This window comes from Podarcis vaucheri (genome assembly GCF_965113315.1).
Source record: "Podarcis vaucheri genome assembly, chromosome: 16".
Lineage (NCBI taxonomy): Eukaryota > Metazoa > Chordata > Lepidosauria > Squamata > Lacertidae > Podarcis > Podarcis vaucheri.
Genome location: NC_138754.1, coordinates 10,728,326 through 10,750,851, shown reverse-complemented (window position 1 = coordinate 10,750,851; position 22,526 = coordinate 10,728,326). Strand labels below are relative to the sequence as shown.

At 48.2% G+C, this 22,526-nt stretch overlaps 1 protein-coding gene across 2 annotated transcripts in view; it reads left to right on the top strand.

The window, feature by feature from the left end:
* The window catches only part of ASH1L (ASH1 like histone lysine methyltransferase), a 74,522-nt gene that overhangs the window by 13,306 nt on the left and 38,690 nt on the right, over nucleotides 1–22,526 (top strand). For both annotated transcript variants that reach the window (XM_082202020.1, XM_082202019.1), the window contains exon 3: nucleotides 7,714–12,538. In XM_082202020.1, coding sequence (XP_082058146.1) covers nucleotides 7,714–12,538 — 4,825 coding nt within the window. The remainder of the gene's footprint in view (nucleotides 1–7,713; nucleotides 12,539–22,526) is intronic.

Here is a 22,526-nt window from a genome sequence, read left to right as displayed (position 1 = left end):
CAGTGGGACTAGCTCATGTGCCCAGCTCTGTTTGTGCTTTTATTACAGCCCATGCAGGCTGCTTTTTAAATCTGTGTACCAATGCATCTGCACAAGGCCTTGCAAATAAAAAAATCCCTCCTTTGTCTTTGTTTGTAACATGCTCAGCCACTTGGTAGGTATCGGTTGGGGTTGGATTTTTTTTTTTTTTGCGCTTTCCTGGGAAATCAGAATCCAGAAGCTGCAGCAGCAGAGCCGTTTGTTGCTCGAGGCGCAGATGGGCAAACACAGCCACTGGAATATTCTACCTATTTATAGCCAAGCAGCGTTGATACTATTCCGGTCTTGGAGATGATGTGGAGTCACGAAGGTGACAGCAACAAGCTCCACATTGACAGCTGTAGTGTTGATGCAGTTAAGACAATGGAACAAGATGGAACCTTTGCTTCTGTTCTCTCAAAGCTCTCCGTTTTCCCGAGAAACTGCTGAGCACAGGTATCCTTCTGATCCTTGCAGTGTCCTTGGCTATGCAGGTGAATGCTGCAGAAGGCTCTTCACTGCTGCTGCTGCTGCCGCTGCTGCTGCTGCTGCTGCTGCTTCTAGAAAATCACAAGGCAAATGGTGGTGCCCAAACATGAAAAAGGGACTTCTGTCCTTCAGCTTCTATAGCTGCTGAGGGAAGAAGAGGGGGAGGAAGGCGTGAGTGGGAATTGTGTTTTATTCACAGCTAAAGCTCTGCCATGACACCTAAACAAAGATGGTTTGAGAGTTGTGTGTGTGTTTGCATACATGCATTCAAAGAGTCAGGGGGCAGGAAGATGCCAGGCTGTAATAAACTTGGACTTGTGCGCAGAGCTAATCCTAAAAGTGTGTTCTGTAGGATGCTGTAGATTTAAAGGTAGGCAGGGTGAGGCAACCATCTTGGGCAGCAGATGCTGGATTGGGTGCCATTAAGAGCAGCCGAGAGTGAGATACACAGGCCTGAGCCCAAGGGGCACGTTCTCCTGGGTAACTCTCCTAAGCAATCCCCCTTCATTTTAATATGGCTTGTCCGGCAGAATTTCCCCATGGTTGGTGTCTTATGATGGCATGAGTCTGGGCCCTAATTCAGATTTTCTGCCACCAGTACCAGAAAGCCTTTGGCTAACAGCCCTGTGCAGATTTCATTCCAATCCTGCTATTGACAGTTTAATAAAAAATAATAATAGTAATAATAATAATAAATTAGTAGTAGCAGCAGCAGTATTCATCATTTAAATTACATCAGGACAGGGAAACAGCACTGATTAAATGGAATCATAGACTCCAGTATGTTAGAAGCTCAGAGGGGGCCACAGCTCATTTGCATGCTATTTCCATAGGGCTCCGTAGAGCTTTTCCTGGCATAGAAGGGAAGGGATTGCCTCCTTTCTCAGATAATGCAGCTGAATATTGGATCATAATATTTCACACTTTAGAGTGTTAAATGTAAATTGCAAATGCTCCCTTAATTTTTATAGCAACCCTATAAGGAAGGTCAGTTTTGTTAATCCCTATAGTTCGGGACTGAGAATGAGAATATGTGTATGTATTGATGTGTTTTCATCCTGCCCTTTCTCCAAGGCGCTAAGGGCACTCAGTGAGCTGCTTGGCCAAGAAGAGATCTGAATCTGTCCCTCCCCAATAGCAGTCCAATAGTTTGTGCAATACACTGTGTTTTGGGGCATCCAGTGAGATCAAGTTGGAAGTTAGAAGGCTTCTAACTAGTAGAAATATGGGAATTGCCTTGCTGGATTAGACCTAAACACCATCTAATCTTCTGGCACTGGGTTTTTTACCAGTGTGTGACCAGCCAGGTGCCTCTGGGCAGCAACAACCAGAGCATGGTGGTGATAACCCCTATTTAGGGATTTCACATCTTTGCTGGCTATGTCACAAGCCATTGTTTTTCCACTCCGCCACCTGTCAAGCCCTGATGATGAAGGGAGTTTTCCAGTTTGGGGCACCACTGTTTGAAGGTGCCCCAACTGCCTTTCGGCAGCAGTATCCAAATCTCCTCCTGCCTACCTTTTCTACTGCAGAGCAGGAAAGGTTACCAGTTTGCCTTCTACTGCCAAGCGCATTTGGGCTCCTTGGCCTACACAGCTGCCAAGCTTTGCATGCGGACCACCATACAACCACTGGAATGATCCCAGTTCACCACTGCAGCATTACAGAAGGTGGGAAGGGCTGGCCATCCACCAGGGGGCAATACCACACTCACCATGGTGGGGGTAGTTGTTGACACCCACCCCTCTTCTTTGCATCTGGCATTCAGCAGAATTCCATTGAGTTACTGTGGTTAAGAACTGATAGACTTACCTTTCATTAGCTTCTCTTTGGGAAACACTCCCCCCACCACCTGCAGTTAGTTACTATAACTGAAGGTATTGCAGGTGGGACAGAGGGATATGAAGCAGGGGCCAGACAGATGAAGCAAAGAGGGTTTGTATGGAGCAGAAGTGAGGAGCCTTTGTCCTACATGTTGCTGAACTGCAGCTCCCATCATCCCGGGCCATTGGCCATGCTTGTTGGGGCTGATGGGAGTTGCAGTTACGCACACATAGTGGGGGAGGCAAAGGGTCCCCCACATGTGACATAAATGATCACTGTGAAGGTGTGATGTGGGATTGTTTTCTCTGGTCTTGGGAAGAGTTATGTTCCAGGACTTTGTAGGGCAGAGTAGCTGCCAGCCAGTCCAAGTGAGCCTGAAGCAGGTATGTGGTCCACTCCAAGGGCCATATTCTGGCAGCAGATCAGGAAGTTCTGAGTTCCAGAGTAGAAATCCCTGATGGGAGGCAGGAGCCTAGGCAGGCATTGCCCTCACACCAGTGATGGGTTGCTTGTACTGGGTAGCAATTTCTGAGGATGGTGTTTATGTTCCACCTAAACATTAGGAAGAACTTCCTGACAGTAAGAGCTGTTCGACGGTGGAATTTGCTGCCAAGGAGTGTGGTGGAGTCTCCTTCTTTGGAGGTCTTTAAGCAGAGGCTTGACAACCATATGTCAGGAGTGCTCTGATGGTGTTTCCTGCTTGGCAGGGGGTTGGACTCGATGGCCCTTGTGGTCTCTTCCAACTCTATGATTCTAGGGCTTAGTGGACTGGGATTGTCCCTAGGGATGAGCTTGACTTGAGCACCCAGGCAGGCTGGTTACAGCAGCCTTGACATTGCCCTCAAAGTATTGAAGTGCCAGCTATGCTTTCCATGGAAGCAGAATGCTGATAGCACAGGAAGCAAGACACTGGAGCCAGGCTACTAAAAGCCCCAGTTCCAGAGTGGATTCTGTTTGCTGCCTTAAAGGTGGTCCTTGGCTGAGTGCCTAATGGCATTAGGAATAGGTGGGGCATGGTTCCCAAGGCCTTTGCATCGCCCATGTTGTCTTGGAGAGCTTTCTCCCTCCCTGACCACAACAAGAGGAAGTAAAATATTCATTATGTGGCCCAGCTTAAGTCTGGAAGAAAAACGAAGCTGGGGGCTGAGAGAACACAGCGGGTAGCACTGCATAAAGGGGGAAAAACCTGTCCAAACAAGCTCTGGAGCCCCGGTCAGGATAGTGTTTTTCCCTTGGGAGTGTGCTGCACTCCGCTGAGCGCATTTACACCGTGCAGAGGCAGGAGCTTGAAGGCTTGTTCCTTTTGCCATGTAAGGGAGCCCCAAGCACCCTTGGTGGCTATTTTGGGAATGAGAATGGGCCCTTGCTTTTGACTCCAGTGCCGTAGGGCAGATTGTGGCTGCCTCCTCAGCTGCCTGTTCCATATGTGCACGCAAAGGAAGCAGAAACCCTTCTCTCTCTGCAAATGTAAGGCTCAACCAAGAATGTACATACTATTGCAGCTGCCGTGGCAAAGCTGGGCTTGGTGCCAGACTCCTCTCCTCTCCTCTCTCTCTGCTACAAAATCCCTCCAGCGCCAGCAGCTTTCAAAGTAAACAACAGAGCAGGATCGAGAGGCATCCACCCTCTGTCTGTCTGTCTGTCGCAGCAGGGCCTCTAGTAGCAACTGAGCTTGGTTAGGGTTCAAGGCAAGCAGTTGGCAGGATGAGAAGGGAAGCCCAAGCCTGGGAGGAGATCAAAGCCTGCCATGTTCTAAAGGTTGTACGTTAATTGAGGTGGCTTAAGAGCAGCAGCTGTGAGCCCCCCCCCTTTTTCCTGGGCAGCATCCCACCTCAGCCCCAAGACTTACTGGTGGCTTTAGGCAAGCTGCTGTGCTCTCTGCCTCCACTCCTCACCTGCAAAGCAGGATTATAATGCTGGCTTACCTTTACAGCAGCCTTTCTTCAACTTGCTGCCTCCCAGATGTTGTTAGACTCCCAAACTCCCATCAGCCTTAGCCAGCGTGGCCCAATAGCTGAGAGGAGTTGAACTTCTTAAAAAAAACCTTGTGGTGCACCAGGTTGAGGGAACCTGTCTTGTCCTGGGCTGTAGTAATATAAAGATTGAGATTCTGTTCTGTGGAACACTCTGAATGGCAGCATTTATTATTTTTTGTGTTTTATATCCTACGTTTCTTCCACGAGGGCAGAGTACCTGGTTCTCCTTGGCAAACTCCTATCCAGGTGCTGAACAGACGCAGACCTGCTTAGCTTCAGCAAGGTTTCAGCACCATATTTATTCAGGCCATAACTTTGGCCACTAGCCTTTTCATACTTTTGGTCAGGGACCTGCTGTTAGCTCCAATCTGCAGTAAGCCTAAGAGGTTTAAATTATTTAATTATTGTGTTTATATCTCACCTTTCCTTCAAGAAACTGAAGGGCAGGTTGTTAAAGTTTTTATATGGGCAGGTGAGAGCTCACCTGTTCCTCCAGGCCTTTGGCTTATTTTAATTCCTACCTGCTTGTGGGTTTAAAAAAAATGGTTTAAATGCTTTCTGGTCTCCATGCTCTGATTATTTGTTCAGGTTTGCTTGTAATGTAACTATAAACAGTATTATAACTGCTAATAACCGAAACATAGGGCCTGCATTTAAATTTCTTTCTGTAGGTGCCAATGTTTCTCTTACCTTTTCTTAGAAGTCTTGAATAAGCAAAGCAGGTGGTTCTGATGCTGCTGGTGCAACCCGCTTCAGGCCAGTTGAAAACAGATGCTCGAAACCCCTAAGTGGTCCGAGTTCAGGGTACGTTAAGGACCACCCGCTCCCATGCAATACCTTGCTCTCCCAGAGGCCCTGTGCTGAGTGTCTCTTGTTATCTGGGACAGGACTTTTCAGCAGTGGAGCTCCCTGGGGTAGTTTGTTTGGTCCCCTCTCTGTTGGTGTTTAGGTAGCAAGCAAAGGCTGCTTTTCAAGGGAGTCTTTATGGAATTCCTGAGCATGAGGGAATGCTCTGCCAATTCCTGCTTCTGCCTAGCTGTGCTGGTTTGTTTTATTGGCTTAATTAGCGACGTGGAGGTTTTTCAAGTGCTTTTGTGTTTTTTTCTGTGGAAAATCTTCCATTTCGTAACAATGACTTGAAGCTGATTGCAAATAAATATAAGGCAGGCTTGACAATTTCAAAGCTTTTAGCTTTATTAAATGCATGTAAAATAAGCATGCTGAATTAGGGCATCAGAATTTTTTTTCTGCAGCAAACTGAATATTTTCCAATGCAAAGTACCCTTATTTGCATAGGAAAGTTTTCTGGAAATCTTTCCAATTCAGAATTTGCTGGAACACCCACATCATTGGGAGTTTTGTCAACTTTCTCGGACATTATTTTACGGGAAGGAACTTTCCTCCCTTCATGTTCTTGCCCCACCCTGTTAACACTAAGCTTCCCTACCAGGTGCTTAAAATTACCCCACAGTGGATGCTTCCACTGTAGCATTGTTTCACCAACATAATTACTTGCCCTTTATTTATTACATTAGCACCATTCCCAAGGTGTCAGATCAGCCTACATTTTGCTTTCCCATTTTGTCCTTGACCCTGCTCTGTGCAGAAGGTAGGCAAAGCTAACAAGGAGCGTGATTTGGCAAAGAGCTTCTTATGGCCCAGTGTGGGATTTGAGCCCAGGTCTTCACACCTTGGGCCAAAGTAGCACCTTGCGGCACTCCACCTTGCAGCAAGCACCTATTAAGCTGCGGGCCATTTAGATCATTCATGCAACAGAATCAGGAGTGTGGCAGAGTGCCGGGACCCATAGATTCAACCCTATTTCACACACAATAATATTTCTGTTTGTCCAACCTTTTGGCTGAACCTGACAACCATTTTCATATTTGATTCATCTCTTGACTTTGGTTCCTGGATCTGCTTTTCTTTAGTTTTTTTAGCCAGTTCTTTTATTTGTTGTAAGCCATCTTAGAAAACCTAACCATAAAAGAATGGTGGTGTATACAATAAATAACAAGCAAGTAGTCTTGCTTTCCTGGGCCTCCCATTTTTCACTTTGACCTGGCAAGGAACTCATGTCCCTTTTAATGGCCACTGTTCCATTAGCCAGCGCTCGCTGGCCTGTCTGCTTACCCTCTTAGTTGCCTATAAACGTCTGCGGCTATTAACCTGCTCCTGCTCTACCAGCACATCCAGCCTAACTACAGAACCATGCACCCTGTGTGTTTCCTTTCCTGGTCTCTTACACTTGCTTGCATATACTAAATCATGTCTCCAGTTAGCCGACGAGCTCCTTGGCAGAGCAGGGGCTGTTTCTCTGTGTGTTCTGGAAATCCCCCAATGTGCTTGAGGTGCTGTGAATGAAATATTAATTACTGAAACGTATGAATGAAAGAATTCCTTTGAGTCAATAAATCGTATGGTCCTAGTAATAAGGGAGATGGGCATGTTCTCAAATAGTGAGAGAAATGTGAAAAGTGGGTGGGGTGAGTAATGCAATCTTTAACCAGCATTGGAAAGGTCCCAAGTACTTGGTTTTCCAAACTTCTCAAAGCTCTGGTTGGCAGTTAGTATGAGTGTGGGCAAAGGCTCTAACGCCTGTCTCCCACCCCATAGTCCCCAGCCAAGGAGTCCAATGCTGTTGAGCAAGAATGGGGAAGCCATGGCCTTATGAAGGTTGATAGACTGCTTCTCTCATCATCACTGGCTGTCAGCCATGCTGGCTGGAGCAGAGGGAAGTCCAACAAATTTTGGAGGGCCATGCCTTCCCCATTCCTGCTGAAGATAACTTCTCCCTCTCTAGCCCCCTTTCACTTCCTAAGATTGGCAGCTCCGGTGGAGGGGCCTCTAGTTGATGATTCCTGTTCTAAAATATCTGTAACACATAGTAACTGCAGTATTGTCTCAGCTCTGTACAGGCCATGGTACTTCAAATTTCTGTTCCTCTTTCTAATAATTTAAATCCTCTCTCCCAGCTGTGCTTGTGAGAAACCACTTAGATCCCCCAGGTTTTTGTTTGTTTTTTAAGATACTAGATGTTTGACTTGTGCATGTAGAAACCAAATTCCACTTTTCGTTGTTGGTATGATCCGTTTCCCCCCGTTCCCCCCATATTTGCCCCATCAATGCCTTTTTCCCTTGGCCCCCTGGTTTCCAGCCCTGCAGTACTTCACAAACAGAAATGACCCATTAACCAAATAGCAAAGGCCTGTGTCTGCGTTGCCAGTAGATGGGGTTGGGAAAATAACAAAATCTGATCCTTCTCCTGGCTCACACAGCGTTGGTACCTCAGAAATATTTTCCCTAGGCCTGCCAGTGCAAACCAATACGATACAAGGAATGCATCCTCCCTTGCTGATGCCTGGGTGCTTAAAGCTTTTCTCATTCTTTTTCTTTAAATGCATAGGACCCGTCAAAGCTGTACAAGAAGAGTGGAGAAGCCACAGCGCCGACTGACAGCTCTGCAGCCGAGGGCAGGCCGAGGGAGAGCAGCCCTCTTTCAAAGAAACTTTCGCCGCTGCGCTCCGAAGTGACCGATTATGGGAAGTCAGCACTTTCCACTCCGGCCAGTAGTCGCGACCCAGACTCAAAGGACAGAGCTCAGATTAATGGAGCACCAACGGTGACAGAAAAACTGGCTCAGCTTATTGCAACTTGCCCTCCGTCAAAGTCTTCCAAAACGAAGCAAAAGAAGCCCTTCATGGGAATTGCTTCTGGATTTGCTAAAGACTCCGGAAAGAAGCTGCCAGTGGTTGGGGCTGTGACCGTGCCGGCGAGCAAGGACTTCGTAAAGAAACAGCTTGGAAGCGGCACTGTGGGCATTGCTTTGAGTAACAAGGACTTTGCAAGGAAGCCACCGGGGATTAGTAGTGGTGCTGGACTAGTCAGCAAGGACTCTGGGAGCAAAAAGCAACCAGGGGCTTGCTCCAGCATGCCTGGGCTAGTTAGCAAGGACTGTGGGAAGAAGCTACCGATCCTTGGCTCCCCAATGGGATTGGTCAGCAAGGAAATTGGAAGGAAACCACTGTTGTCTGGCATGCCAGTTGGGCTAGTCAGCAAGGATTCTGGGAAAAGGCTTCTGGGGACTAACAGTCCGGTTGGATTACTTCCCAAGGATTCTGGGAAAAAGATGCTGGGGACTGTTAGTCCACCTGGATTGGTTAACAAAGACCCTGGGAAGAAGCTACCAGGACCAGGCGGTCCAATTGTATTTTTTAATAAGGATGCTGGGAGGAAACATCCAGGGTCAGATGGGCCGATCGGATTGGTCAGCAGGGACTCTGGAAAGAAGCTGCCAGGGCTTGGTGCTTCAAGCGGATTGGTGAATAAAGATGCTGGAAAGAAGCCTCTGGGGGCTAGCAGCCCAACTGGATTGATTACTAAAGAGTCTGGAAAGAAGCCACCGGGGGTTGGCATTCCAGCGGCCTTGGCTGCTAAGGACTCTGGGAAGAAAATGGCAGGGGCCAGCAGCCTGTGTGGGCTGGCCAATAAGGACTCAGGGGCTTTGAAAGCAGATGCTGCGCACCCTTCCATGGAACCCTTCAAACGGTGTTCTGCGAATGTCATAAGTCACGAAAGTCCTTTGCCGCCAGGCCTCTTGAAAGACAGTGTGGGCAGTAAGCCTTTTGAGAAGCATGTTGCAAGGCAGAGTAAAGAAAGCATCCCGGAAAAGGTAACGGTTCAAAAAGAAGCGTCAGGCGGAGGCAAGGAAGGGGCCTGCAGTCAGCAGGACAGCTCCTCGTCCAGTGAAAGGGGCACGTTTGAAGCACCCAAGCATGATAAACAACTGCCCGTGTATTGCACTTCCCCCGAATTCAGGACTTCAGGAGGCGCTTCTGATGTATCTACAGCCAAATCTCCATTCAGTGCTGTTGGGGAGGGGGGCCTCCCCTCCCCCTCCCCAGCCGCCTCTGTCACTGCTTTAACGCGTAGCCCCACAGCAACCTTGGCTCAGTTAGCTTCCAACCCTCTGCATTTAAATAGCACGCCTGAGCTCTTAGAAGGAATTTCCGAGCAGAGTAGCAAGACCCCGTTTGCCTCTGACAGCACGCGCTCAAGTATGAACCGGGTGCCGAATCCTGGCTCGCACGCTGCTGGCAAAGGGGTCGGCAGGGAATTAAACGGTTCCAAAACTGTGCATGCAGATGACCCCAAACCGAGCCCCACCTTGGGCAGGAAGCCCAGCCTGGCAACTGACTCTAACACCCGTGCCACTGTTGCCCCTTCGGTGGTTAGCTTCTCCAGTTTGTTCAACAATAAGCCCTTTCTAAAGATTGGTGCCATGGCTGCATCAGGTAAACCCTGCCAGGGGGTGGAAACTCTGAGCAGTAGTGGCGGTGGCCCGCAAGCAACACCTCTGAAGAAAAGGAAAGGAAGGAAGCCGCGCTGGACTAAGGTAGTCTCCAGGAGCACTTGCCGGCCTCCCAAAGGCCTAGAATTGGGGAGGCCTGAGCTTTTCAAGAACATTTCTTGCAGCGTGCTGTCAAACAGTAGCCTAGATCAGGCCAAGCTCTTCAAAAGCGCAGGCCCGCCTTCCTTTGCCCAGCACGAGTTTGTCAAGCGCCAGTTGCCAAAGCTCAGCAAGTCCAGTAGCATGCAGTCTCTCTCTCTGCTCGGCAGTGTCGAGAAGGAGCCGAGCAAATTTTACAGCCCCCACATGCAGGCTTCCGTCGGGTGCATCTCGGACGACCTGCTGCCTGAAATGTACAAGTCCAAAAGGGGCAGGTCGAAATCCAAAGAGATGCCCCACCTGGAGGGCCCCCCGAAGCGGACCCTGAAGATCCCTGCCTCTAAAGTGTTTTCAGTGCAGTCGAAGGAAGAGCAAGAACCTCCAGTGCTGCATCCGGAGGTGGAGATCCCGTCTTTTCAGCAGAGCCTCACAGAGCAAGCTTTCCCGAAGAAGAGGGGCCGTCCAAAGAGGCAGATCAGATCAGGGGTCAAGATGAAACCCCCTGTCCTCTCCGTGGCGCCCTTTGTCATTGCGGACAGTTCCAACAAGCTGGATTGTGAAAGCGACCAGCGGCAGAGCGAGGATTTCTTTGAAGTGGCAAGCCCGTTAGGAGGCCCCGAGGAGCCTGGGAAGACGAGCGCCTGCAACATGACTGACCTTGAGGTAGAGCCGGACCGCAAGGAGAGCAAGCGCAGCAACGGGCAGCTGATGAAAACCATCATCAGGAAAATCAACAAGATGAAGACGCTGAAGCGAAAGAAGCTCTTGAATCAAATCCTCTCGTCTACTGCGACAGAACCAAATAAAGGGAACGTGCAATCCAAGCTCCACACGACAGTGTCGACCCTCGCTGCCACGTTTGGCTCGAAACTAGGCCAGCAGATCAACGTCAGCAAGAAAGGAACAATCTACATAGGAAAGAGGCGAGGCAGGAAGCCGAAAGCTGTCCTGAATGGCATCTTGGCCGCTAATGCTGACAGCTTGACTCTTCTTGAAAAGTCTGCCCAGCAGGCAACGGGGACGGCGCTCGGACAAGCAGTGGCTCCTTTGCTCCCTTCAGCCACAAATAACCCTGAGATTCTTCCTTCACCCGTTTGTTCTCAGTCATCGGGGGTGAGCGGAGGGCAGAGCCCCGTCAGCAGCGACATGGGCTTTGTGGAGCCCAACTCGGTGCCCTATCTGCACCTCCACTCCAGGCAGGGAAGCGTGGTTCAGACCCTGGCAATGCGGAAGGCCTCGAGGGCCCGGAGGAGGCTCTCCCCGCCGACTCTTCTCCCCAATTCCCCATCCCACATGAGCGAACTCGGCTCGCTGAAGGAAGCCACGCCGTCGCCCATCAGCGAGTCCCACAGCGACGAGACGATTCCCAGCGACAGCGGGATCGGGACCGACAACAACAGCACTTCCGACAGGGCGGAGAAGTTCTGCGGCCCGAAGAAGCGGCGGCACTCCTTTGACCACATCTCCCTCGTCCCCCCCGAGACCTCGACGGTCCTGAGCAGCCTCAAAGAGAAACATAAGCACAAGTGCAAGCGCCGCAGCCACGACTACCTGGCCTATGACAAGATGAAGAGGCAGAAGCGGAAGAGGAAGAAGAAGTACCCGCAGCTGCGGGGCAGGCAGGACCCCGATTTCCTGGCGGAGCTAGAGGAGCTGATCAGCCGCTTGAGCGAAATCCGGATCACCCACCGGAGCCACCATTTCATCCCCCGGGACTTGCTGCCCACGATTTTCCGCATCAACTTCAACAGCTTCTACTCCCACCCCACCTTCCCTCTGGATCCTTTGCACTACATCCGAAAGCCCGACCTGAAGAAGAAGAGAGGCCGGCCACCCAAAATGCGTGAGGCCATGGCGGAAATGCCCTTTATGCACAGCCTCAGCTTCCCCCTCTCTGGCACTGGGTTCTACCCCTCTTACGGCATGCCTTACTCTCCTTCTCCCCTTGCGGCCGCTCCCATCGGCCTGGGCTATTATGGGCGGTACCCACCGACCCTCTACCCGCCTCCGCCTTCCCCTTCGTTCACCACCCCGCTGCCGCCTCCGTCATACATGCACACCGGCCACTTGCTCCTCAACCCCGCCAAGTACCACAAGAAGAAGCACAAGCTGCTTCGCCAGGAGGCCTTCCTCACCGCCAGCCGGGCGCCCCTCCTCTCCATGAGCACCTACCACCCCAGCGTCCCACCGGAGATGGCCTACGGCTGGATGCTGGAGCACAAACACCGCCACCGCCACAAGCACCGCGAGCACCGCTCCTCCTCAGAGCAGCCGCAGGTCTCCCTTGACACCTTGGCGCCCAGCGGCCCTTCCCGAACCGTGCTGGAGTCCCTGAAGCGCTACCGGTTTGGGAAGGAGGCCGTTGGCGAGAGGTACAAGCATAAAGAGAAGCACCGTTGCCACATGGCCTGCCCGCACCTGTCCCCTTCGAAAGGCCTGCTTGGGAGGGAAGAGCAGTGGGTCCGGAGGGAGCCGTCAGAGCCCAACTCCTCCCTGGCTCTGGGGCTACAGACGCCGCTGCAGATAGACTGCTCTGACACTCCGCCCAACCTGCCTCTGGGGAGGTTCACTCCCAGCTCCGAGCCGGTCAGCAGCGACGAGCACACAAACCTTTTTACCAGTGCAATAGGCAGCTGCCGAGTCTCCAGCTCTGCTGCCACCGGCGGGCGCAAAAAACTGTCTGATGGCTCCGGACTCTTTGGCCCCCAGGAAGCCTCACTCAGCCGGCCTCTCCGGAAGGAGACGTTGCCCCCTATGGAGAAGGCAGGGCCAACCTTGTCAGGTAAGAGACCTCTACTCTTGTATGTGTGTCAGTGCAAACTTTTAACAGCACCTGGAGTTAGCAAGGCTGAGCTTGCCCCCACTTCATCATGTCAGGCAGGCGGAAAAAGAAGGTTCTGGGGTTATGAGCAGTTGTATGCAAATCTAGACCTGCCTGGGGGTGGGGATGTTTTCCAGCCCGTGTTCCCAGAGATCTGGAGCTTGAAGTACATCAAGCAGAGGGGGCTGACCTGCTGACCAGGTGTGTCCAGGTTCAGAGCAGCCTAGTCGATCCAGAGGCTTCATGCTCTCTGCCAAATGAACATAAGAAACTGCTGTATACCAGATCAGACCACTGGTCCATCTAAAAAGAGAGGAGGAAACTCACCATGTTTGTTGTGAGTTTAACACAGTGGTTTTTTTGGAGGGGGAGGGGGAAGAGATCTTTACTCGAGTAGATTTTTAGCAACAAAATATTGCAGTAACTCCTGTCCCCTGGTCATCGTTTCATCTTCTTTTTTGCTTTTTGCCTGCCTATGATGCTACCCCAGTTTTGTGTTTGGTCCTTGTTGGTTCATCTAGCCCGTTACTCTTGACTTACAGTGAGCCACACTTATTGGTCCACTATTGTCCACACCAATGGGCAGTGACTTTCCAGGGTTTCAGACAGGAAATCTTCCCCAGCCCCACCTGGAAATGCCAGAGATTGAAGCCTGGTCTTTCTGCATGCAAAGCAGCTGCACTAATATTCTGATTGGCAGTGGCTCTCCAAGACTTTTGTTGCATTTATGCTTTAACAATATTGTTTTAGATTGCTTAGATTTTTTGAAAACTATATTAAGCAATTCAAAACTGTTTTTGTATAGATAAATAAGAATAAAATATTGGGGGAGGTATTTCCCCTTTACCTACTACCTGAGTCGGAGATGGAACCAAGGCATAGTAGAAGCTCTGCCTCTGAGCTGCAGTGCCGTCCCCCCCCCCCCATCAGGGCCTTTGTGTAAGGACCAATGCTACATGTCCCTCTTTCCTAGTGTGCTGGCAGCGGGATATGTTCTTAGCAAAGGAGGGAAAGGCCTGCTTCTGTAGGGGAGCCAGTGGCAACTGGAGAGAATCCCAGGTCTTTTATAATCCTGACACCATAAAAATGTGATTCCATCTCCTAGTAATTGGAAATAGTTATGTTGAATGGCCAGTTGCTATTTCTCAAGATCATGCTCTGTTTTTAGAGGGGTAGCTATGTTAGTCACTTGTGGCACCTTAAAGGCTAAACAAATCATTAAACCTTTGTGGTCTACAGCCCGCTCTGCTAGATGCAGGAAGTGTTAACCTGAGTTGCAAGTACATATACATACATAATGGGGCAAGGGAATTGTAAACAGTGACATCAGAAGGGGATTAAGTGTGGAAAGTACAAGGACAATGAGAATGTGCAATAAACAGTGGTAATTAGCAAAACAGTCGCTGATGACACAGACATCCTGGCATTGGTAAACCAATCAACACAGGCAGTGTGCTATTTTGATTAATTCCACATGTGGTAGCATTGAACCCTTTTATACGGTGTAATTCGGCAGTTTCATAGTGCAGCCTCTCTTTGAAAGTCCCTTTCTTTCAGGGTGGCTACTCTAAGGTCCTTTACATCATGTCCTGGGAATGTCAAGTGTGTGTAAGAAATGGGTTGAATGTGGGATTTATACGTTAGATAAGCTGTTACATTCAGATGGAGATTTTTTGTCATTTTTGTATGGTATAAATATTATTTGCCAGTGAGTGCTGAATGAGTCTCTTCAGTTACAGCATCTGTTGGTGTCTATTTATGGGTGGTTTGCTTTGTTGGAGGAAATCACTGGAGTTTCTCAGAAAACTAAATTCACAATTCCTGTATATACATAAATGTCCATTAGACCTTTGTAAAGGAGGTGTTCAGGAGCATAGAGAGTTGTGGAATAGGGAATTAGGATGTGCTGGACAACCTAAACAATGGGAAATTGCATTAAAATCGATACAGAATGTTTCTCTGGATTTGAAATTGAGACTGATCCAGCAAAAATTGTTTCAGATACATTGGACTCCACTATATTTCCGCATGAAGGTACTGCTTAATAATGATAGATTCTGGAAGTGTAATGCTGAAAAGGCACATGATTCAGGCATGTCCAGTGATGTGTTCTTTTTGCTCTGAAGCTGTGTATACATTTTGTACTTATGAAATCTTTTATATTCCCAAATGTTCAAGTACTTTAAAAGTATATATTTCTGTAGTGTGGGGATAAACAGCAGGACAACAAAAGTGGATGTTGCAAACCCTTGTGCTCGTTATGAGTCTTGTAAGTCAAACTTGGAAGTATAAAGAGCCACTGCCTATTACACAATACATTTAAACATATATTTTTCTAAACACCAAATTTGTTTTTTGACACCTGGAGGGCTTATATCAATTTACATGTTTAAGTTTAGTGGAAAGTATTGATGACTATAGGATTCTCAATATGAGATTTGTATTGTATTTTTCTTCCCACCCCCTTTTTAACAGATATCTTTCTGTTTTTGTCTTCTTTATTAAATTGGATACTTAAACATATTTTAGTTTTTAAAAATGTCCTGGGACGTTGCAATGTTCCCTCATCAGCTCTTGAATAGTGCCATTTCTGATGTCAGAGTTTTGTCCATTCTTTTGCACAGAGACTGATTCTCTTTGTTCTTGGTAGAATGCAGAAGGGCATTGCCGGCAGATGATGACACATTGGAAGATGAGCAGGTGACTGAACCCCCAGTGTTGTGGATGGCATTATTAGGCCCTGTAATCACGTTGCCTTAGCAGACATAGGGACAAAGTTGTCATATGAGTCTCCTACAGGGGCTGGTCTCTTTGCCTCTGTCTCTGTTACATGGTCTGTTGTTGATGGTGAGTAGCTGTTTTAAGTCGGAGAGTTGTCTATAAACTACTACTACTATACTATTTATATGCTGCCCATCTGACTGGGTTGCCACAGCTACTCTGGGAGCTTCCAACAACTATAAAACCACAATAAAACATCAAACATTAAAAACATTAAAATACAGGGCAGCCTTCAGGTGTCTTCTAAATGTCAGTTGTTTATTTCCTTGACATCTGACAGGAGGCCGTTCCACAGGGCAGGCAGGACTGCTGAGAAGGCCCTCTGTCTGGTTTCCTGTAACTCACTTCTCGCAACGAGCATCCAGGCTGAACGATGGGGCTGGAGACACTCCTTCAGGCATATAGGGCATTATATACAGATCCACCACACAAGGCTTGTGAGTGAAGTGTCAAGTGTCCAGCATGAGCTGTACAGTATTAATGCTATGCTTGAGTGTTTTCAGCTGGTAACTCTGCGCGTAAATGGGCACAATTCTGACATCGGAGATGGCAATATTCAGAAGTCAGTGGAGAAACCTTTCAACCTTCCAGGACATTTTTTTAAAAAATTGTTTTTTATTAAAGATTTTCCCCATTCACAAAATCACATGCATTGTCTCTTTCTTCAGGTTGCATTTTCTACAGATCAGTTACATTTGTCGTGAGACATTGGTGTTATATGCAATATAGGGTTGGGCAAAAAAGAGGGGGGGACAGGAGAGAGGGGGTGGGGTGGTAAAGCTTCTGTTCTTTTACTTAGTGTATATGTGGAGTTTTGTGTCAGTGTCACTTGGATAGGTTCTTTTTCTATTCACTTTTTATGTTTCCTTGGTGGTAAGAGAGGTTGGAGTGGCCTAGGGTGTGGTTGATTGTCTTTGGTTAGCCGCAGTAGGATTTGTTGGGGGGAGGGTTGTTGGGTTAAGTTAGCTATATTCAGTTGTATGCTGTCAGTGGGTTTGTGTTGTTGTCTTGTTGGACTGTGTATGTCTTAAAGGGGAGCCATACCGGAGTCTTCCAGGACAGTTAACCAGGGCTATTGACTGTTTGGCTCCGAAGCGCCCTCTCCGATTGCATGGAGCCCGGACAGCCCCGTGGTTTTCCACGGATCTGAGGGCAATGAAACAATCGTTGAGACGGCTAGAGCGCCGGTGGCGGATAACTCATTCCGAATCTGACCGGACACAGGTTAGAGCTCAACGTCGAGCCTACCAAGTGGCGATAGCGACGGCGAAGAAGAATTTCTTCACCGCCTCTATTGCATCTGCATAAAACAGCAGCAGGAGACTTTTTCAGGTGGTTCACAATTTAGCGGAACCACCTGCAACATCGGGGCCCAGTACGGGCCACATGTTCTCCTGCAATGATTTTGCAAAGTTTTTTGCAGATAAAATCGCTCAGATTCGGGAAGAAGTAGACTCCACCGTGGGAGCAGGGCCGGGGCGGGAGAGTGCTAGAGTTCTGTCTAGTCAAGTTGAGTGGGATCAATTCCAATCTGTTACCTCCAAGGATGTGGACAGGCTGCTTGGACGAGTGAAACCAACCACCTGTCTCCTGGATCCTTGCCCATCCTGGCTTATAAAAGCTAGCCGGGAAGGACTGGGCGATGGGCTTCGTGGGGTGGTGAATGCTTCCCTCCGTGAGGGAGCCTTCCCAGACCCGCTGAAAGAGGCGGTTATTAAACCGCTTCTTAAAAAACCATCTTTAGATGCGGCCACAATGGCCAACTATCGCCCAGTCTCAAATCTTCCATTCCTGGGCAAGGTGATTGAGCGAGCGGTTGCCGAACAACTCCAGGCACGCCTGGAAGAAGCGGACCATTTGGATCCCTTCCAGTCGGGATTCAGGCCTCATCATGGGACTGAAACTGCCTTGGTCGCACTGGTTGATGATCTCCGGCGGGCTAGGGACAAAGGTGAGAGCTGTTTCCTAGTTCTGCTGGATCTCTCAGCGGCGTTCGATACCATCGACCATAGCATCCTTCTGGACCGTCTTGAGGGGCTGGGAGCTGGGGGCACTGTTATACAGTGGTTCCGCTCCTTCCTCCTGGGCCGTGTTCAGAAAGTGGTGGTGGGGGATGAGTGTTCAGACCCCTGGGCTCTCACTTGTGGGGTGCCTCAGGGTTCTGTCCTCTCCCCCATGCTTTTCAACATCTACATGCGGCCGCTGGGAGAGATCATCAGGAGGTTTGGGCTGGGTGTTCATCAGTATGCGGATGATACCCAGCTCTACCTCTCTTTTAAATCAGAACCAGTGAAGGCGGTGAAGGTCCTGTGTGAGTGTCTGGAGGCGGTTGGAGGATGGATGGCGGCTAACAGATTGAGGTTGAATCCTGACAAGACAGAAGTACTGTTTTTGGGGGACAGGAGGCGGGCAGGTGTGGAGGATTCCCTGGTCCTGAATGGGGTAACTGTGCCCCAGAAGGACCAGGTGCGCAGCCTGGGAGTCATTTTGGACTCACAGCTGTCCATGGAGGCACAGGTCAAATCTGTGTCCAGGGCAGCTGTTTACCAGCTCCATCTGGTACGTAGGCTGAGACCCTATCTGCCTGCTGACTGTCTCGCCAGAGTGGTGCATGCTCTGGTTATCTCCCGCTTGGACTACTGCAATGCACTCTACGTGGGGCTACCTTTGAAGGTGACTCGGAAACTACAACTAATCCAGAATGCGGCAGCCAGACTGGTGACTGGGAGTGGCCGCCGAGACCATATAACACCGGTCTTGAAAGACCTGCATTGGCTCCCAGTACGTTTCCGAGCACAATTCAAAGTGTTGGTGCTGACCTTTAAAGCCCTAAACGGCCTCGGTCCAGTATACCTGAAGGAGCGTCTCCACCCCCATCATTCTGCCCGGACACTGAGGTCCAGTGCTGAGGGCCTTCTGGCGGTTCCCTCATTGCGAGAAGCAAAGCTACAGGGAACCAGGCAGAGGGCCTTCTCGGTAGTGGCGCCCGCCCTGTGGAACGCCCTTCCAGCAGATGTCAAAGCGATAAACAACTACTTGACATTCAGGAGACATCTTAAGGCAGCCCTGTTCAGGGAAGTTTTTAACGTGTGATATTTTATTGTATTTTTGGTTTTTATGGAAGCCGCCCAGAGTGGCTGGGGAGGCCCAGCCAGATGGGCGGGGTATAAATAAATTATTATTATTATTATTATTATTATTATTATTATTTTATTTTGCAAGTGACCTTAAAGTGGACTTTATGGAACAAAGGAATTTCAAAGGCAGATTGCATCTTGAAACTGCTGAATTACAATATATCAAGAGGTTTAATGGTTTCACAAGTGGAATGAATCAAGACAATGGATTATTAGCACATTATATATGTTAATTGGCTTACCATTGCCGAAATGTGCCTGTCATCAACAACTGTGTTGTGAATTACCACCGTTTCTTATGTAACCATCACCATTTCTACTTTTCTGCATTCGTTTTCGCTCTGACCTCACTGTTTACAATTTTCCCCCTCTCAAAAAAAAAAAAAAATTAAAGAAAATCCCAACAACCCACCCACACACCATGTGTAAGTGTAACTGAGGATGACACTTCATTCGCCTGATGACTGTAGACCGCAAAAACTTATGCTGTAATAATTTTTTTAGTCATGAAGGTTCCATGAAAGTCTTCATGGTTTCTTCTCTAGGCCTGGTAACCGCACTGGTTAAGCAAACTGAGTGACTACAGTTCCCAGCATCCCTGACCACTGATTCTGCTACCTAGGAATGATGGAAGTTGTGGTCCAAAAACAGCTGGAGACCCAAGTTTGGGAAACCCTGTTATAAACAATTCTGTGGGCTTGGTTACTGGGTTGAAACACCAAAGGCACAAGTCAGTTTCTTGGGTGGTTTAAAAAAAAACCAACAAAAAAACTGTTGATAACATTTCTATACAAAACAGAGTCTTGTGGCATCTTAAAGACTACCAGATTTATTGAGGCTTACGCTTTCATGGCTCTGCTCCACAAATGTTTATGCTGTAATAAATCTTTTAGTCTTTTAACTGCCACTAGGCTCCGTTTTTGTTCTTGCCGTAATATACTACTAACACCATTACTCCTCTAGAATTTGCCAGGTTTGCTACAGACAGTCTGAAGTTTTTGTTTTTTAACAAGCAGGTAAATATTCAATTTTAGTCATCCTTTTAGTAACACCCATGGATGTCAGTGGACTTAAGAGTGCTTAACAATGCTTTTTTAAAAAAAGTTTGTTCTGCAAGCTAATTTTTACTCTGGATCCAAAAGCAGGCTTTTAGACCTTGCTGAGAAGCCTCCACACCAGTATCTAGTGGCAGTCTTGCTGCCCTTCTTGCACCTAAAATACCCCCAGATTTGGCTTGTTACCCCTCCTCTTTTCCCATAGGTTAGGTACCTGGTTCCCCCCAAAGCCCCCAGTTTAGCTTCCCTCTTAGAGGCTGAGTGCGGCATCCTCCCTCAACGGGTTAAGACTGAAAAGCAGGAGGAGAAAACAGGTTGTGTTGGTTAGTGCAGTTCTGGGAATTTCCCGAGGAATTCCATTACCGTGAGTGAGCTGACTTGGATTTGATGAGAAACAGCCTTAATTAGAAGGAAAACAGACATTTTAGGCCGAAGCCTGCCGAGTGCCATCTCTGAATCATTGCGTCTCTGCTAGTGCATTTAATTGGTGAGTCAGATGAAAATGTATCGCTTTCAGTAAGTGCGCTTCCCACAATTGAAACCAGCTGTTTTCATCTGAGAGCAGCTTTCAGCTCTGCGCTTGGCTCGTTCACCTTTCCTTGCCACATCTCAGGCATGTTGTGCAGCAAAGGCCCTGGAGGGCTGTGCATTTAAGTAGCGCCGAGATAAACACCTCTGGAACTTTCCTCGTTTGGCCTGCGGCACACACACACACACACACACACACACTGTGGAGGCCGTTGCAAGCTTGATCACCAAGGCTGCGCTTGGTTTCCTGACAAGCGTGCCTATATAACATACGATGAGACCCATAATTTCACGTGGTGCTCTTTGCATCACCATCATTCACTTAGCCAGAATTAACGCAAAAAGAGAGAGAAAATCGTCTTCAAGTTTGCAAACATGCCCCCACTTAAAGCATCGATATACAGTCTCCTCTGTAATGAGGTTCTGTTTAATTTATTTATTTTGTTTGTTTAGTTATACTTAACAGCCTACTTTTCACGAATGGTCCAAGGGCAGGCTGCAGAAATGTCCCAATTAAAACGATAAAACAGGTACAAATTATATTAGAGCCATAAGATAAAATGACAGAAGTGAACTAGAAACAGAATTAATGAAGGAGCAGCACTGAACAGTGCAGCAGGAGGGGGTAACTAATTTTACTTTCATAGAATTGTAGAGTTAGACGGGACCACGAGGGTCATGTAGTCCAACCCCCCTGCAGTCCAGGAATCTTTTGCTCAATGTGGGGCTCGAACGTTGGTGTGCCTGCTGCCGATCGGGACTGGTAGAGCAGAAGGCAGTGATCCTGCAGCAGGGGGAGCCAGAGCCAATGACAGGCAGAGCCAACTAACTTTAGTTTTGTCTCCAGTCCCCTCCTTGCTCAGTTGTACAATGGGCAACACTGAGATTTAGGAAGAGGGAGCCGGTTCGGCAGCTGATTGAGAGCAGATTGAAGCTGGTGGGGCAGTACTTCATTTGCCGTAATTGGGAACAAATTCCTATGCCTCACAGATAACCCAGAGATGCATTTTAAATAAAAGCACACATTCTACTCATGTAAAAACACCAGGCAGGCCCCACAAATAACCCAGAGATGCATTTTAAATAAAAGCACACATTCTACTCATGTAAAAACATGCTGATTCCCGGACCATAAGCCGGCCGGATTGAGAAGGTGATTGGGTCGGATCCAGCCCCTGGGCCTTAGTTTGCCTACCCATGTCTAACTACTACACCACACTGGTTGGCTGTCGAAGAGCAGGGGCTAGACTCTTCATTTTTGCAGGAGAAGCTGAACCCTCCCCAGCTTTCTCCAGGGAGTGTTCTCCCTCAGCCTGGCTAGATGAAGAATGTTTGTGATAACCTTAAGTAGGAAGGTGAAAGGGGAAAGTTCAGCTCTTCTCAGGCACCCACTCCTTTAGACCCTCCCACCCCCTGCTTTATACATGGGGTGTGTGTGACTGCCCTCGCAACATCTATTTTGCCTGTCTAGACATCAGAAATGATACTTATGAAAGCGGGGAGTGTGTGAGATAGCAAGTTTCTGTCCCATTTATCTTCCGCAGTACTTTTGATGTGCAACGGTGCTGAAGGAGAGTTACTGCGCAGCCCGAAGACAAATTATCCTTATTGGGAGCATTCAGAAGTTTGTTTGTTCAACCTCCCTCGCCAGCTCCATGGTCACCCTATTTATAACAGGGTTGGGGAACCTGACTCCCCCTAGAAGTTTTTGGACTACAACTCCCATCAGCCTCAGCCAGCGCAGTCCAATGATCAGGGATGGTGGGGGTCCAGCACCATTTGGAGGGTCACAGGTTCCCCCATCCTTGTTCTGTATGCACCGCCATGGATTCTTCCCTTTACAATATGCTTGAAATTAATGTAGATTTCAAACAGGAACTCTGTTTTTTATTTATTTGGGTGGAAGAACCCAAAGACTTGGAAGCGAATGCAAACATGTGCAACACTTCCATTCTTTATCAAGCTCAACCGCAGTTTACATTAAGGACATGAATGCATTGATCTGTTCACTCAGTGCATAATATTGTTCTGCTTGGTATATTTGCAAAGGTTTGATAAAGGCCTTTTATTTTAGTAAAACAATACTTTCAAATAAAGCACAGTGTTTGAGATACTGTCCCTAGGCATTACTTAGCTTTTTGCTACTTAGAAGGAGGGAGAAGAAACAAAAGCTGAAAATAGAAACCATCAGCATGGCAATAGTATTATCTGGGCTTAAGGGGGCAAAGTATTTAGACATAGGATTATTATGCAGAAATGGAAAGAAGTTCATATTTTTCGAGGAAGAATCTCAGGCTGCTGTTTGTGATAAGCTGGGGAAAGGATGAACAACATGTGTGTGTGTATCCAAGTTCTAACATGCTGTTGTGACACTTAAATACTCTCTGGTGTGTTTCCCTCCCCATTCCCCCAAAGTTCCAGGTGGAAGAGTACAAGAGACACTTAGAG